The sequence below is a fragment of the Platichthys flesus genome, chromosome 7, assembly GCF_949316205.1.
Source record: "Platichthys flesus chromosome 7, fPlaFle2.1, whole genome shotgun sequence".
In the NCBI taxonomy this organism is placed as follows: Eukaryota; Metazoa; Chordata; class Actinopteri; order Pleuronectiformes; family Pleuronectidae; genus Platichthys; species Platichthys flesus.
Window position 1 is genome coordinate 7,878,586 of NC_084951.1, and position 19,097 is coordinate 7,897,682.

The 19,097-nt window shown below is 43.1% G+C and overlaps 1 protein-coding gene across 4 annotated transcripts in view; it reads right to left on the reverse strand.

Moving 5' to 3' along the window:
* agrn (agrin) overlaps nucleotides 1–19,097 on the reverse strand; it is a 242,876-nt gene that overhangs the window by 108,228 nt on the left and 115,551 nt on the right. For all 4 annotated transcript variants that reach the window (XM_062391981.1, XM_062391980.1, XM_062391982.1 and 1 more), the window contains one exon: nucleotides 1,213–1,428. In XM_062391981.1, the coding sequence (XP_062247965.1) occupies nucleotides 1,213–1,428 (216 nt within the window). The remainder of the gene's footprint in view (nucleotides 1–1,212; nucleotides 1,429–19,097) is intronic.

The window sequence follows — 19,097 nt, forward strand, 5'->3', positions numbered from 1 at the left end:
CCCTCCCTGCCAGTGGGGAACAGTCACCAGGCTTATTATTAGTGCCGGGTTGAAGCTGGCACTGTAATCAGACCCCTGGAATTAGCAGTGGGCCCAGACTGGCAGGCAGGCACAATGCTGACAATTCACTCTAGTTGTTATTGAGGTTGCTGCAATGTTGCAGCTTTGGCAGGAATCTGCTGCTCCTCTCAGAGCCTGGGATCTTGATGGGCTTTACTGAAGAGAAACAATGAGAGGTACAGCAGGAGTGTAGGCACCCACCTGAGGCTGACGGATAAAGCACACACTGAATGGCTTCCAATGGGAGCACTGAGTGGCCCACTTTTTTTTGTGAGAGTGCAGGTGGCTTTTAAGCACTGGGAACCTGGCCATATTGGAAGACAATAGATTGGACATAATGGGGATGTGTTTTATTATTGGCGGATAAAGATAGGGAGGCAAAGCCTGTTCTATTAGGACATGGTGTAATAGAAATCCATTTACTTGACAATAACAAGCAATTTAGCGTCACTCAGGGGCTAGGAGCTTTGTGTTGGGCTGCTAATCTTCTGTCCAAAACATCAAAACATCCCAAGTCCTGTTTGTGAACGTTGAAAACCCCCAAGTGATGGTGCACCATGCTTTAAGCAGGTGTTTACTTTACATCCCAGCCTTTAAATTCAACTCTCGCATAAGGTAATGGAGAGTGTCACTCTCCCATCGGATTGCCTTTAGGAATACTTCACATTTGGTGGTTTTTCAGGGGTTGATCTTTTATGACTCAAAAGCACCAATTTCATCTCTCAAAAAGTTTAATCCCCATATATTCTAGTGGTAACACATCAAAAAACATGTGCTGACATTAAAAATCATGCCAGAAAACTTCACTCAGTCAGTTTTTCAGGAGCTACAGAATGCTCAAATTTCTCCAATATCTTATGTCTTTAAAGGGAAAAAATGCACAACTGCTATTCTTTATGACAATGAGCATGAGTATTTAAACTGACTTCATTCTCCTTCCGTTTTTTAAAGTCATTATGTCTCACAGTCACACTCTAATAACCTTGAAATAAGATGAGTTCACTTCACTGGTGTTGTGCATTGAAAGTGCATGGAATTATCTTAAAAAAAACAACGACTGACTGAATTAGATGGCTTTTGCTGTTGAATGGACATGTTCTGCCCGTGTCTCCAACAGGGGGGTTTCTCAGGTCGGTAGGAGATGGTACTCACAGCAGGGTCCCTTGCGAAGCACCTTGATGCGTCGCTGCGTGTTGCACTGGGCCTTCTCCAACTCGCACTCGTTGGAGTAGGTGGACGAGTCGGATCCGCAAACAGGCGCCACCAAGGATGGACACTCCGCCCTCTTGCAGACGCACTCAGCCTTGGCCTGGTCAGTTGGGTCCCGCTCACATACAGCACCGAAACCACACAGCTTTCCTCTACAGCCTGCAAGAAAGACAGAGAAAGAGGGGAATTTAAAAATTGGTATGTTCAACAATATATCTCAATATTGTGTGTATACATTTCATGTCGAGTTAGCTCAAAGGTGTCTGATCACACACCTATTCTCTAAATGAACGTTTTCCAGAAATTGCATTTATCCTGCATGAAATCATTAGGTTTATTTGTTTTTTTCTACCTCTTAGAGGAGTTTATGTTATGTTATGTTTTTGCTTTAACACCAGACAGGCACGTCCAAACAAATGAATCTCAATACGCGTCAGCCGTCGGGGTCTTTGTGCAGAGCTCTGCTCAGTTCAGCAACACAAATGCTCCGGGGATTAAATGTGATCCTAGCGTAAAGCACACAGATGCTCTCAATTCATCCAGGAAGAATCTGTCCACCCATGCAGAGCAAGCACAGTGTGTTGCTGGGTGTGCCGAGCCCATCGCAGAATATGGAAAAGCTCCAGTGTTAAAAAATTTAAAAAGTCAGCAACAACATTAAAATCAATCCTCAGTGTTTTTCATGCTCCTAAAGACAGCAGACTTTGAAACATGGAGGGATGGAACCAACGGCACAAAGACAAACCAAGGTTAGCCAAACACTTCAAGGCTTCATGAGGCAAACAACAACGACTTTGATCCTTGACTCCACAGCTTTGATCAGATGTGAAACAGCAAACTCTGAACTTGGTGAATGGATAAGTATGTTGTGAGTATTGAGTGTGTGCTGTGTATACACAACTTCAACTTAGGGAGTAACTGACATGCATCATGGCAGCTAAAGCTGTTGTGGGTCTGCACCCACTTTGAGGACTGGTGGGCAGCCAGATGGCGTGACATCAATGCCTCACGGGTGGTGAGGTGGTGGGAGGGCGCTCAAAGGTACCAACCAGTCGAATTCAACAAATGAAAGAATGTAAAAAAATAGAAGTCCTCTCTAAAAATGTTGTCTCGTTTAAAAAGGCGAACAACAGTGTCACTGCTGCGGATATGTCACACACTTACAAACAAACAAGAACTCGCACACAACTAGTTCTTATCGCTGGCACCCAGGCCAGGACTAAACGCAAGGCAGCATGTCCACTCACTGGCAGGTGGCTTTTTGCCGTACTGGATAGACCAGCAGACACTGTGATAGACACACACACACACACGTACACAAAGTCTTTGTGTGCGGCACAGACAACTGGTCCAGCATCTGCCCAAGGCATCTCATTCTGTCTGTCTCCTCTCACCAAAGTGTGGTGAGTGTGTGTGTGTGTGTATGTGTGTGTGACAGGCGAGGAGGTGGTTTTTGACTTGCCTACTGTTCCCTGTGGGAGAGCAACTGACAGCTACCTGAGCTCACTCTCTTTTGTACCAGGGGGGGAAAGAAGTGAGTGCCAGTGTGTATGTGTGAAGCTATCCATGAATGCATCTGTATTCCTGACAGCGTGTGTGTGTCTGCGAGGTGTTGGCATTAGGTGTCTGACTCCCAGACTTGTGCACGCCCACAGACACACACACACACACATACGTACACACACACACACACGCAGCCAGGTGCTTGCATGAAGGCCTTGTCATGACTGGCCCACTGCTCAGCCAACACTTCAAACCACGCGCCGTGTGTTTCTCTGTGTGTGTGCATGTGAGTGTCAGTGTGTAGCGCAGAGTCGAAGCCACAGGAGCAGTGACAAGAGGTGAAATGCAATCGAACTGTGTCACATGTGTACAAGATACGGGGAAGGAGAGTTTGTGATAGTAAGACAGGAAAAAAAAATACAAGCTACAAAAGAGTCTGAGGCTGCAGTTAACAAAAGCATAATAGGCAGCACGAGTATATTCCAGTGAAGTCATCAAGCAAATAACTTTATTTAGTTACCAAAAAGAACTGACATTAAACACTGACAGTGAACACACAAACTGACAGAGGCAAAGATCGTGATTGCCCGCGGTGATTTGTAACCACATCTCTTCTGCAATGTCTTCCTATAAGAACATCTCACTCTAGCCTGGAGCTTAGCTGACTGACAAAAGACTGACACCAGAGCTGAGGCCTTTGTCAAAGTGAAGGTATCAAGTGCAGGCTCTCGACCTAGCATCCAAACTGCATACTACTTATGTGGGAGTTCTTTCCTGGGAAAAAAAATCCTCCTTCCACCTGAGGAAAGTTTATCTTTAGAATGGAAAGAAGCCCTGTGTGGTTAATATGAAGAACGATATCCACCAAGGTTGAAAACAAAAGAGTACCACACGCAGGAGCTTTGTGTCAACGGTAAATTACAATTGCGATGTACCTGACCAAGATACTATAATAGTTAGGATCCTATGGACATGTCCTCGAGACACATAGGCATTACTTTACAAGAACAACAGAAGTGATTAAAGGTAAAGCTTCCTCAGTGTAAATCTTTTCCCTGGGAGAGTGGCTCCAGAAGATTCCAGGAACGACAACTGAGCTCTGTGTCCGGAAGAGCACAGTATATATTTACATTTACAACACTTTAGCATGGCTATAGCCTACATGAGTTGTCAAAACAGAAGCTTTATCCTGAATCTGAATGCTGTTCCATTGAGACGTAAAGGTGAGTCATGGATGTATATTCAATGCATAATATGTGTTGGGCGGCTTGGATGCTTACAGATTATGGTGTATCTTTCAAACGAGTTATTTTTTAACGTTTGATTTGGAAGGGAATCAAAGAGTGTTCAGATTTAAAAAAAAAATCAAATCCAATGGATAACAGTTGGCCTTCTATTTAGAGTAAATGGTAATTTGTCTTCAGTAACTGACTACATCTGAAGGTAATCAGACCCAGCTCTTTGTACATAACAATGCCTGTCTGCTGTTGTGTCCAAGCAAGACAGCTGCCTACAGCCAAGCTCAGGTGAAGACGTGAATACTATAAAAAAACAAAAGCCTTTTTAAAGATGGATCGGTTGGCTGCACTTATATGTTCTTACACTGTGCAGTGTGCACACTGTTGACAGCTTGATGCTGTTGACTGTTAAACTGTAGAAATACAGTAGGACGAAACATAGTGTTATAAACCAGCCATATTTAAACTTATACAGCACATATTTACGTCTCTTAAGAGCTATTGAGAAACACTAAGCTTTCAAAGGTATGTGCTTCTGTTTGGGTGAATGCACCGAAACACCTGAGAGTTTATGTAATGTCCACAATGAAACCCGGTGAAAAGAAAGACATTTCTTCAATGAAACCTTCTTTCATTGTGGAAAAGTCTTTCAGAGTGCAACGAGTGCATGTGAGTCGGTCCATGTAGGTGTGTAAGGTGATCTCCCTCCAGCCCGGTGGCGTTTAAAGCTTCACATCCATGCTGTTTTTTTTTCTTTCTATTTCAGACAGGGGAAGAAAATCCCATTGGGGAGAAAAGACGGCGTGTCCAGTTTGTGCTTGTCAAGGCAAACGTCTTGCCCAGGTAACACTTCATCCCATGTTTAGACATCTCATCCATTAAATATGACATGATGTCGCGGCCCAAGGACGCTGTCAATGCACCAGCGTGTTATGAGAGGGAAGGGACAGGGCTGTCATGATTAGAGGGGCAGTGAAGCAACTGTCACGGTTTGGGGAGTTGAAAGAGAAACTGACTCTTATGGCAATATCCCCCCCCCCCAATTTTGTTGTTGTTGCCAGTTCTGATGTGTCAGGATTGAGTGTTGGTCAGATATGATTCACATGTTATTGTACAAAATAATCCTGCCATGTCCAGTGGAGGAATATATATTTATATAATCTTAATTATATCGTACGTGTGTAATATTTTGTGCTGGTTACCTTGCTTTTCAACATTGATTCATGCAGTCACAGGTTCAATACATATTCCCCAAAAGCAGTAGATCCTATAACTACTATAACTATCCCCACAGCCAGTTGTGGTTAAAGTCATGTATCTTTGTTTTGCTGCCTTGTTACATTTAGCTCAGACAAAGTGAAAAAAAGGGGCAGAAATGGAATGTTGTGGAAAGCATGAAGTGCTCAGGCCCAATAAGGCTGGACTGAATTGCCGGACAAACTTAAAATGGCTTCTTTAGAAAAGAAACACAATTCTCTGCAGGAACAAGATACCTGTCCGGTTTAAATTATTTCACTGCATTCCTGTTTGGTTCAGCCGGACAAGGAGTGGGACCAGAGGAGGGGAGGGAAGGAAGGGAAAGGGAAGGTGGGCATGAATAATTAACAGACCTGAACTTTACATGGGTGACAAGAATAGTTGCTGAATTACCGGGAGAGCCGGGGCAGTGATGCACAAATGGCAAATGAATAACTGGTTTTTCGCCGGAGCCAGTGGTGCTCAGTTTAAAATGGGAACACCGTGGTTTCAGCGCTGATTAATGACCTATTGACTGTCAGGAAATCGGGAAACTGAAGTTGATGGCGGGAGATGCAGCCCAGTGGCATTGGGGCGACATTGCCTTAGCGTTGAATGAGTCTAAATTCATTACGCTCCAGCACTCCTGAGGGACATCTTCCACTCTCCGGCTAATAAACGGTGCCATTCTTCTCAGCTCAGGCTAAGTAATACAGATGTGCTCCTCGGGCGGGCCACCTTTTAACAGGCGTCTCTCTCTCCCTCGCTCTCTCTCTTCTCTCTTTAAGAGGGCTGTAGCGTCTACATCGGTGTAGCTGTGCCAGAGGACCTTTGCGGGGAGGGGACAGGTTGCTATGGCAACAGCAAGTCACGCACTCGGTGCAGAGCAGCTTGCCTCATCCGGCTCGTGTGTAAAGTTCCTACGATGCACACAGGTGGTTCGTATAGAGTAGGTGTTCACACATTTGAGGCTTGTGTGTGAGTTCACTGCCCCTATATTCCCCCCCTCACAGCGCTTGTTAGAACGATATTGTTCAGTATACATTACACCCTCCCTCCACGTGGTGCCCTGGGGGGAGAAACTGCTTCAGACAATCTAATTCTCTCACTATGGCCATGTGCAGCACTGAGACTAAAGGGGTACTGTGTAGTTGTGGAGAACAGCAACACATCGGTGTGATATTGATTAACAGTTGCAGAGAAGTTGCCTTCCTCGTGTGTCGATAACAGTTAATAGGACACGTGCCCCAGGATGTTTAAATATGGTTGAATTCTCCCCCTCCCCAATACATTGTATTCTAAACTGGACGATTAATAATAATAATAAAACTGTTATGCTATGACAGCTTTTTTACGAAAAAAAATAACCACTGTACGAAATGGTCACTTTGAAACTTTGAATGATGAAGGAATTACGGTGCAGTGCAGCTCATATCCTGTAGCTGGCAGATCTGTATGTGGTTTGCCCAATATTCCTTTTCCCCGGAACGGAAACAGGTTCCAGTTCCTGACTGGTGCTTGTGCTGGTTCGCACTTGCTTTCTAAGAGAAGGTTAGTGCAGGATCAATCAAAACCAATTTACTAAACCTTTTCCTGTACTTGTCTTCATAGATCTATAGCAACTATTCATTGTTTAAAAAAAAGATACTATAAACTATTGAACATTGTTGTTCCTAATGTTTGATGTCTTAAGTCAAATGTATATATGCTAATTTAAATATATTTATATTAATGTATATTTTAAAAATTTGATATATTTATGTAATTGTGTTTTTGTCATATATAAACTATATAAAGTTATATAAAATACGCATAAACATGTTCATATTACCAAGCACAAATTTAACTTAAAATACAGTATTAAACATCTTAAATAGAAAAACACATATAAATTAATCTCGTGTGTTAATAAATGAGTTTTTTGAGATTTTGGTCACCCCCCCCCCCAAATGTTCCCTAGATTTAATAAGGCGTTGGTCGATACGATCATTTACAGGAACGGGTCTGGAGTTCCAAAGTGATGTACTTTGTCTTTACAAGGGATTGAATTACGAAAAAGACACGGCGGGGTGGTCAACAGTTACACCTGGTAAAATATCTGAAGGGAGAAAGCAGCCCTGCAGGGCCTCTATTGATCCCTGGTGTGTGGCCGTCAGGGGACCGATGCAGTCAATTATTGATCCTCAGTGCAATCATACAAGACCCAGCGTGAAATAAAGAAAACAGCTGCTCACAAAAGGGACAGCCCACCTTACCAGCTCAATATGAGAAAAAAGCGGTTAAATGAAAAGAAAGGCGGTGAAGGAGGGAAAGAATCGAGTCTTTCAAAGCGGTTCCAGAAGAAAACAACTTTTCTCTTGTTCTGCTTTTCAACCTTGCTGTTCTTATCAGGGCAACAGCAGAATGAACAAATTGTCCCAAAACAAACTGTAGAGAGCTATTCGTTTACCTTCTCTGTGCCTTTAGCTGCACTTCTTCGCTTGAAGATGGAGGGTCCTTGAGTGTGGGAGTATGCCTTTGCCTGTGTGTGTGTCTGGTTGTGCAGGCTGGTACAGTATTTTCCTATTCCCATGCATAAAGGGGGCAATCAATTCCGTTCTCCTCCTCCTCGCTGAATGCAACACATAGGCGCGTACAGCGGAGCGCCTGGGTCCTGACCTCGCTAACACGCTGGATGAACTCATTTACAAACAGCAGCTTCTCGCCGTGCAAACAGCGAACTACACAAGATCCCAGAGAATGAGAGATAAAGTCGGAGTCAGAGAGTCAAGCCAGGGAGAGGGAGGAAAGGGGCGGCAAGAATAGCTTTTCCTGAGAGAACGCGGGAGAGAAACAGAAGTGAGGGAAGGTTAAAGAGACATTTGAGGGGCAGAGGGAAAGTGCCTCCATTTCGAGCACGTCCGAGTTTGTGCACATGGACACATTCAATCCAGCAGGTCAAAAAGCATGAGCTGCAAATACTCTCTGGGGCTTAATTGATCCAGAAACAATGTGCAATCGTTTCTTACCAACAAAATGAGTAATATAAAGTTCCAAACGTCTGCGTACAATTGGCTCCAAAACAGCAGAGTTAGTTGTGTCCATTTGCTTTATGTTCAACTCTGCATGGAAAACAGCAGGTCATATTTTAAATGAATTGGGACTCCGCTTGTTACTGACTTTGTTGTTCAGTCACCTCAGTTACTACTGTAGCTGCTCCTCTGAGGTTTTGTCATTGCTATTTGCAGTCTCCCCTGGCTATGGTTACCTTTTTTTACCTTTAATGAAGTCCCACTGGCATTAAGCTAAAATAAACACCCCACACCAAAGCTACAGTGAATACACAAAAATAAGTATTCTTTAGGTTCTTGTTTTCAGTTTGGGCAGATTCGTATGTGGAACAGTTTGACTCCTGCAGAGAAGAACTGAGCAGAAATAGTTCAAAGTTGTCATAATACAGTTAAAAATTGTTGTAGCAACAGCAATAGTTGCATGTTCAAGAGACAAATGAGTGAAGGCTTCATATAGCGCTCAAGTGACAAAGCCCAAAAGAAAGTGACAAAGTTAGGCATAGATAGGATGTGAGGGTGGATGGATGAGGCAACAAAACATCTGACCCTAACATGCGTGAAAGCTGTTTATGTCTCCGTTCCAGTTTATAGCACAGTCACAATTATTTCTTAACCCTAAACACATGTTTACAATTGTAACATGACGACAAAGGTTCCCTTGCCTCAATGACGCAATCCTTTTAAAACAAAGTCACAGTCTTTCCCTATTTTGTACATAAATATGACCAAACTTAAACCAGAGCAGATTCCCTTTTAAATTGCAAGCCAAAGACGCATGACTTCAAAGAAATGGCAGAAGCTGATTGACTTTTAGTTTAATGTATCAGGATAAGTATTTAACTTAAGATGAGAAATATCTTGAGCTCAGTTAGCTTTCCTTGGGTCAAAGTGGCAAGTTTATTCATGGCGAAAAACACATTTTGTTGCACTCACACACTTGGGTGTGAGAAGCAATTTCAAACCCTGAAGTTGTTTTTCCTTCCGTTCACACCGTTTTGGGCTTTTGAGAACACAATGATTGCCAAAGCAATTAAACTGAGACCTTGATGAGAGAGCTCTCAAAGTACATTACAAAACCAACCCCGGAGCTACTTGTGGTCGGTGTATGATCAGCCAGCCATTCAACCCACATAAAGTGGATAATCATCTCGGGCTGTAGCCACTGTGATTTATTGATTATCTATTGACCCTTGTTCATTTAGACAGAATGATGGCAGGAAGACTTTAAATTGCGAAGTGCAATAAATCCAAACCTAACCACTTAGACCAGAGTTAATACAATGTGGAATATTGAAATATGTTAACAAGTTGGTCTTTTCCAATCTTTTCTTTTTTTTAACTCATATGTCTGAGGTCTCAGAATATAGCAGATGCTGCGTCTTCATAAATCAGGCCTGAAATACGACAGCTCCTGACAGCTGAGAACATCTGCCTAATCACGCTTGTTATGGGAGAATAATACATGAAGGTTATTTGAAGAAAAACATTTGGTAAATCTTTCACAATCAGGACGGAACAAGAGCGAAAAACTAAACAAAAAAACTCAAGAGAACGATGTTGTGATTATGAACGAGTGAACGTGACCAACACAGGACACTGCACTCCTCCTCATTCAGACAGACTTAGAGACCATCCTTGGTCAAACAGCGTCATATGAACACGACCTATGACAGTGTTAGTGGTTTGCTCTCACAAACTGACTGGGTGCCATCTGGCATCACATCACAGATACCACAACGGGCTGACGTCAAGAAAAGTGACGCGTCCGGTATTACACAGGTTATTCTTGTAGAAAAAAATTAAAACGTGTGCCGTAGATATGTTTTCATAAGAGCCGCGAAACAAACGTTAGTTACGCCTCCTCCTCTGAGAATTCAAATGAATATTTAATGTTAAACCTCATGTGAGTCCAGCATCTTGGGCTCTATTTTCCTGCGTTGTACAAAGACGACGTAGGCACAAATGCAGCTTTTTTGCAAATTTCCTTAGGCACAGGTCCAGTTTTTTTTGCGTCTCTGTCTGTTTGATCATTCGTTTGCCCTGAACTAACGGCTTTCTGCTGAGGTTGGAGGAGAGGTGCAGCTCACAGGCTGTGTTTCTGCTTATTAGACAGCACAGTGGGAATTTGGTTGAACCTGAATTTTGCATGAAAACCGGCTTGAATTTGCTTATCGGAAACACAGAGCATTTGTTCTAACAGTCTTGGTAACGACGTACAGCATCTGAATACCCTTTCGGACCTGAATTCATGGCAAAGTATTAAATGTGAAACTATTCACTGAATGATAACGTTATAATTTAGAAAGATAAAAACAAGCTATTGTTATTTACATGAGTACACAGGGTTCTTTCCTTGTGTAATGATACAGATGTTTGACAGACAGCAACTCCAGTCTTCTTTACTTCTGGTTCATTGCAACACACTTGGCAAAGGCCGCTCTCTGTTCAGCAATACCTGCAGTTTCATCTACACCTGAGGCCTAGCTATAAACTTAACAGGTCTATGGCTCACAGGAGGATTCCTCATGCACATGTACAGCCTTTTGTTTACGTCAACTCTATTGAATTCAAAAGGATCCAAAACACTTGTACACCAAGTATCTTGGGTCTTCAGATATTGAATCATGAATCTGCATGATTCATTCATTTTAGCCAACTCTGTAATTCTTTAAATCTTCCACGGGAGACGGATGGTTGCTATAGTTACAGTGGCTATCCATTTCCCATACATTGTATGAGCAGAATGTCATGTGTCTTCAACAGATGTTTTCAGCCTGGCCCGGTCAGTTATGAGTGAACATCAAGTCAATAGATTTCAGCGTCGGTAGTTTCTTATTATTAAGATGTGTTTGGTCTTTATTGATAGGAGAGATAAGTGTGACGGTGTAGAGAGTGCAGTGAAGATCCCAGTCTGAACCAAACCTATGGAGCTGCTGAGACTAAAGCCTCAGGAGCTTCCAATATCTCAACTAGTTGAGTGGTTGCTCCTGTTTTTCTAGTGCTGTCTCCAAGCTTCCCTCCGCCCAACCTTATCAATAATAGATGGTTTGGTGGCAGAGCCCTATTCTGTCACCTCACATCTTCTCCAGAAACTCAGCAGCAGGCAGCCAGAGATTCTCCTCCAGCGGAGATTACAGCTGCTCTGCAATATACATGAAGAAAACCAGCATGGCTGCCTGTATGCTCCTGAATTCAATTATTCAGTTAAGCCACTATTACGGGGAGCAGAGCCCTCTTTTGTTCACGTCTCCGAGCTCATTGTCTGAGCTCACCGTCATCTTCCAGAGACCTGTGATGGGCTCTTTATATAAAGACCTGGTTTTCCTATTAAACACAAACTCACAGCGGAATCTTTATGCTGGCCAATTGCAAGTAGCCATTGTGTGGGAGTGTGAGGGACGAATCACTTTCAGACATGCAGGAAACAGATGCAAAGACACGCACAAGCTGACGCATGTAATGATGCACGCTGAAGCACATTGACACACACACACACGGATCACAACACGGTGGCTACAGCTAATGCTGTCTCATGTTGTTCACGCCTGTCTTCTATTCTCTGCACTCCTTTTCGCTCCATCTAACACCAACATCATTAAATGTTTCATGGTTCCATTTCCCCTCACGTTTGTACATCACGTTACTACAGACACAACTCACCTCTCCAGTTTCTATGAGAAAAACTAAAAAGGGTAAATAGGCAACAATGGCCACTTTGCACAGAGCCGCCGGCGTCACCGCGCAGCCATAGCCAATTAGGAGAGAGAAGGCGGCTTTCCCCAGAGGTCATTCGCCAAAATTAGGCCAGGGTTGGCAAGTTTCTAAAGATTTGGAGGATCAGACTGCCTAAAAGTAGTTTTCACTGAGGATTTGAGAGCTACCAGAGGTAGAAAATAAAACTGATGTAGGACCTTCATCCAATCAAACACTTCACAACAGGTCTGACTGAGTCGTAGACAAATGATTTAATTGTTTTCTAGCCATACTTTTATCTCATGCATTAAATCATCTCTATCTGGGCATTAAACATCCTAACTGTGTAAACAGCTCTTGACATTGTAGTCAGCTATAAACAAAACTGAGCAAATAATGTTGATATTATTTTGTCCCATCTGCTATCATGGAGAGAATGCAGGAATAATGAGTTTATCCTGTCAGCCACCAGGGGGAGAATGAGACACTCTTGCTTAACTTTTGAGGAGCTGTCGTGTCATACATTTTTACATAGGCTATCAGGTTAACTTGCATTTTTAGTGTTTAGTGTTTTCAGCAAAAGTCCCATTCTGGCTTGTTGTTTTACCCAGAATGCATCTCTCTGTCAGGCTGGAGGCAGCAAAGATAATCTGTGTTATATTCTCTGGGGATTCTAGGTCTCTCTGCATCCCAAATACTTGCTGAACAAATACCATACAAACTTGTTGGATTTAAGGGTAAGAAATACATTCTAAAAAGTTATGTAATTTGAGATGATTCTGTAACAAGCTACAGGCGACCCCACTTCAGGTTCTCCAAACTATGAGTGCGGGCCAAAGGAGCTAATTATGCGTTTCGAGGAATTATGGTACTCTAAAAGTGACATCTCACTGATGGCAAATACTGCCTGAATGCCGGATTGCTTTATTTGCCTGCATTTCCCAAACACCTGCACTTGTAATAAGTAGAAAATTATGTTTTTCATTTTAAATCAGTAAAAATGAGCCAGCCCAGAGTACCTGAGTTATTTTGTGATGCAGCTTCAAAAAATGCAGTGAATACACATACACAAGGTTTTTCATAGTATGCATGGCATGTTCTTTTTGCTGCAAAATATCAGTTCACATTCTTTGCTGTGTGAAGAGCCTTAGCTTTTGATGGTTTGAACATGTGACCACTTCAAGCCACTCCGCCAGATTTTCCCATACGACGATAATTCAGTTTTTCTGGTTGCTGTTGCTCCAGGGGTCTCAGGCCATCGGCAGTTTCCTTTAAAGCAAAGAGCTGGAGAGGAAACCGAGCCTCCATGCTGGCTCCCACCATGGAGAGAAGAGGGTGCTCCTTTTTTTCCAGGATTTCTGGAGGGAGCCCAAGTCGCTGGCAGATGGCAGCAGGATGAAACTCAGGGACAACCTGGGGAGAGCTTGGAAGGCGAGCCAGGAAGCGGCAGCTCTCAAGTGCTGAGCTGGTCTGCGCTGAATAAAAGGGAGATGGCCTGCTCCATATGCTCCGTATCGCTATGCCTAATCACATCGAGGTGCCCATGGACCCGTTGCCATTGTCACTGGAGGGAATTCAGGATAGTTTAAAAATAAATTACCATTTTTGTGGGCAAAAGCATGTTGAATTGTGTTTAAAGCAGGAGTGGGAGCCAACTAGCCTTTTGCCAATTGGAATTAGTGCCACCATATGGGAGAAGTGAAAATAGGACGGGGGATTCTTCTTGATGTCTACATTTAGAAGGGAATTTCAGATCCAGGAGGTAAAGGACATTATCTTCCCCTAAAGCTTATAGATTAATATTGATATTCCTGGCTGAAAAGCCCCAGGAGGGATATCGAGCGTAAAGAGCTTCGCCCAATCATAAGGGGTTGATGAATGCGGCCCCTCAAGGGAGATGCCTTGGCCGGCTGAGCCATGGGTGCCCTGGATTTGTACTCATCCATAATGAACCCTAAGGGTCTAGCCGTTAGTAGGGTTCCTCCCTTCTGGTTGCTCTCCTGGGCAGACAAGGCACTATATCATTTTCCTCTGCCCCTCCCTTATCCCCTCCTACCATCCTCCAGTCCTCCCCACTCACTCTCTGGTCAATAGCCCTTACCCGTTGATCGATACAGTCACAAATCACTTTTTTTTTATTTTTCTCCTCCTTCCCTCCCTCTTTCACTGGTGTCCATTACAGCCAATGAGAAAATCAGGATTAGGGATTGTTACCTCTTCTTCACTGCTGGATTACTTGTTACATGTGCACAATCCAAACAGAGAGTAAGAAGCAAATAGAGCCTATTAGAAGACCATCTGAAATTCAGACCAGCCCAGCTCCTTTAAACCCTGTGACAATTGCTGTTCTACATGCACACTCCAACTCAAATACACACTTCTGGACACTTTCATCACAGCATGTCTCTGTTAATAGCCCTGAGAAGTGAATGTAGCGTATGATTGTGTTATTTCCAGGAAATCAAAGTGCAGTGGCGGCTGCCTATTCATCATGTTGAACTTTTTCTCTGAGATACCTCAGAGGCCACATAATGTTCACACGTAGACACACACACACACACACACACACACACACACACACACACACACACTCGGAGTGAATGGGCAAATGGAAGAAATCTAGAGGGAAAGAGAGTCTGATGTAGATTCAAATTTATAGGCACCGTCCATGCACTGCTGGCTCTAGCATTAGTATCATAGCACCACAGGCCCCCGTCAGCCGCCGCTGTGGAATTAATTGCCAGTGACGTGAAAGTAGCACAAAAAGTGCCACGCTTTTGTGCTTTTCATTACCGTACAGAGGGTCTTTCTGTGTGGCTTTGTAATATTTTCTCAGGCGAAGGGAGGGACGGAGGCAAGGGGGAAAGGAGGAGGTAAGGGGGGGAGGGGGTGGAGAATAAGTAATATGGAGCTGACTGGAAGGGTGTTTAGCTCCTCTCTGTTCATTTGTCTTCATTTCCTCTCTTTGGAACGCTTAGCCCATCCTGACCCACACCGCTGTGTCTCCGCCACGCAACAGCTGTGCGCGTGAACACACAAGTGCCCGCCCGCACACACACTTGCGAGCCACATACAGTATGCAGCTTTTCACATATGCATTTACACTCACAATCAGAGCCAGGCAGTATCATCATACCGTGTGAACCAGTATACGCCTGTTTATGCATGCCAGAAAAATAAAGTGGGAAGAGACACACACAAACACAATCCCGGCAGGGAGTTTGAAAAATGTTGGCAGGCTGGTGGACAGGCTTTTGGTTCCAAAATTTGACAGAATGGTCGGCATATTCTATTTGTTTATAATGGAATGATAATTGTTCAGTGGTATTGTGCCCCATATTTAGACATGATAAAGTCATATCCAGAATAGTAAACATTATATTGCGTGTGTGTGTGTGTGTGTGTGTCTGCATTGCGTGTTGCTTAACGTGAAAACACATTTCACTAAAAATAAATGGCAGTTTTAAAATGTAATGGAGTAAAAGTAGCTCACTATATTAAGACTTCCACATTGGAGAGGTAGTATATTTAGGAACAAGAGATACACTGTCATCTGTAGCTGGCCTCAGATAAGAGCTTTTCCTTTAATGTGGAGATGCTGAAGATGACTTAAGGTTTCAAAGAGTTCTTCGATGTTCACAATCCCATGACAGGGGTGTACAATTTAGCTGGAGACCTGATCTCTGCTATTTATGGAGACAGCTGATCAAATGCGCAACTGCAACTTTGATGTAATGTTGCAGTAGTAAGAACAAACCTATTCAAATATTGACATTTTTAATACACATTTATCTAAGAATATGACAGATATTAGATATATAGACAGAGCGAAGACAGAAATCCTCAATAAGAGACTGCACTGTTACAGGGGATGGTCAAACTGAGACAAGCCTGATAATTGAACAGCTCGATGCCCCTTGGGTGCGACTCCCTCTCTCCTTGACTTGACCTACAGAACTGCCCTCCCCCCTCAGAGTGTATAGGTTCCTTCTGGTGTTTATTAACGCAGGCAGGAGCTTCTACACCCGAGGCCAGGTTGGACGAAAGCACACATTTTTAACAAAAAAAAAAAAAATGATTGTTACCCATGCCAATAAGGCCAAGTAAGAGGTTTGACAGCAATGCAATTTGGTTGCCTTGGGCAACTTGGCAACTGTTGCCCTTTAACCCAGCGCACATTCAGATCGCTCCTTCCCCGCACTCCCCTCTGTCTCTGAATGTGGCTTGGCATGCCAGTGGACGCGCTTATCAAATTACGCCACATTCCTCTGTAAAAGGGCTGCATGCTTCCTACATAATAAGACATGTGTTTTAACATTCTGCTCCACCTGCGCCTAAATATGCATTCACTAACTCCAGACAACTGGGAGGCTGACTCGAGAAGGCGTTTTGGTTTCTGCGGAGATGGAGGGGTGTTTTGTGTATCTGTGACAGTCACTATACGGCCGTGATATGCGGGTAGCATTTTACAATTTAAGTGGGGGGGTGATAAAGCAGGATAGTGACGAGGCAGGATACGGGAGGAAGAAAGCGAGGATGAATGTATTTTTAGTGGTGCGGCGTATGGCCTCCGTGACACCAATATCCTGTCTATCTATTTAGACACACACCACATGGTCTAATCCTGGCATCTTTACAAAGATCGAAACCTACACACATAAAAAAGAAAAAAAGAAAAAGAAATATCAGATGCATTACCAAAGGCTCCATTATGTTAAATTCAAATATCCATTCATGGACTGTATGGGCAGATAAAGGGAGCAGAGGATGTGTACTGCTCTTTAATGAAACTCATCTCTTAGGTGCTGTAACACTGGAGAGCGGGGGCTCTGCTTAATGATATCATTAAAGCCATAGTGACACTGGACGTGTGTGTGTGTGTGCGTACCAGTGTGTGTGTGTGGTGTGTGGTGTGTGTGTGTTTGTGTGTGTGGTGAGTGTGGTAGCTGGTTCACTGCAGTAATGCAATAAGATCCGGTGTCTGGTCTAACAGCTCCCTGTGAGGTCTGTGTAGCTTTCTATTGATTCATGTCTTTTGTTTCAACCTGTCCCTCCTGTGGGACATCAGAGACCAGGCAGAGCGACTGGTGAGCAGCCCTGCAGTCTGGGGGGGGGCTCACTGAGCTATGGACTCCTGGTGGTTATATAACAAAGCCTCAGTGAGCTTCACAAGTCATCGGCTCATGTATTTGTACGAACACATTAATTCAATATAAGTGGATCTAATATAATTGTGGAGATGACTCCAAAGGTCTGAGCGCCGACATGCAGAGTCGTGTCGTTAAATCCACAAGGTCAACTCTGAATCACAGTGATGTAATCACTATGTGATGCTGTATTGCTCCCTGTGGCGAACCTCTCTGTGCTTGGAGATTACTGGAGTTCAGTGAACATGTGTCACCTGGCTGAAGGAAGGTGGGGATCTATTTCCAGTACGTCACACACCACTGCACACACGCTTCACTGCAACTGGGCTTGTTGCACTTCCCGTGTCACCGGTCACATTGAGACCATAAACTATTAAGGATATATAGTTAACCTCACTGCAACATGTAGTATAATTTATGATAAATGACATTAATGTTTAAAGAGGATGAAAACTTTATTAATGTAAGAGATCCAGCCTGAATTTATAATAATCGCTCAACAATAAACAAATTAGAACACTGAGAAATAATTGCATAAGCAACAAACATTGTCTGTTATGTCAATTATTTTATAACCCAAAGAGTTAGCAGAATATCTTTGGCTTTCGGACTAACATTTGAAGATGAGGAGATACGTCTTTTCTCAAATTGAATTAAGAAAATAATTAGGATTAGTTGATAAAGGCATTTGCATTAATATGTGGGAAAATGTTATTCAACTATGTGCTGAAATAATGAATTAGCCATTTGATGGATATAGAATATGTAGAATTATATATAATTTTAAGCAGCTAAACACTCAGTGTTTCCAGAAACTATGTTGGAAACATTTCCTGATTGTCTGATTAACATTAATGTAAATCAAATCAGTGCTTAAACTCTGAGAATGTTACACTTTAGTTTTGATAAATCTGAATAAATAATGAAATGGATGATATCCTTTTCTACTGCAAAACAAATGTTTCTGCATAAAACAGTCAAATATGATTGTGAAGCCAGGCCCCTCTTGTGTGGCACCATGTGTGCATCGAGGCCTGAGGGGAGCCTCACAAATCATTCAGCATCAATCAAACAGCAGTAAGTGCTGTTGTTCTGGAGGAAATCAACAACCGTGAGACAAGATGAACTACAACCAGTGTTTACATTAGGCTTTGGTTCTTGTTTAAAGGGTAGATGGGTGGGACTACTAACAGATATATATTTATAACCATCTGTGCATATTCTGTTTAATTATGTGCTTATCGTATCTGCCCTCGTACATATGCATAAACACACAAACCACCATCTCACTCAGTAAACAGCCTGTTGTCTTGTTTTCTCCCTCCCAGCTTTCCTTCATTCTCCCTCTCTTGTTTTGGCTGAGTATTGGAGTGAAGGAGCTGGTGTCTGTGTGTGTGACTGTGTGTGTGTCTGTGAGTGTGTAAAGCCGAAAATCTTGCAGCAAAAATGTTGTGAGTGTTTCTGTGGACAACTCAGAGCGCGTGACACACTTCAACAGCTCATGTCAGGTAAATTCATGCCTGTTCACACGCAATCTCACTTGGCAGTTTGTAAAGAACATAATTAGTGGCTGCCACACTGTTCCCCTTTCCAAGACAACAGTTTCCTGAGACAGTGGAGGAGAGAGAGAGAGAGAGAGAGAGCGAGAGAGAGAGAGAGAGAGAGAGTGAGAGAGAGAGACGGCTGTGTTAATGGTGTGGATCCTGGCAATTAACACAGACGTAGGGCAAGTACAGTACATTGTGTGTGTGTGTGTGTGTGTGTGTGTGTGTGTATGTGTGTGTATGTGTGTGTTGTTCACATCCACCAGTGACCTGACTGTGGGTGGTTTGGTCTAAATGTGCAGTCAGTGCCCGTGGGGTCTAACAAACAAGGCAGGGAAGTACTGTAAAATCAATTCAAATGGCCACTCACACACAGTGTACATGTCTTGATTCACATGGCCACATATATTCAAATAT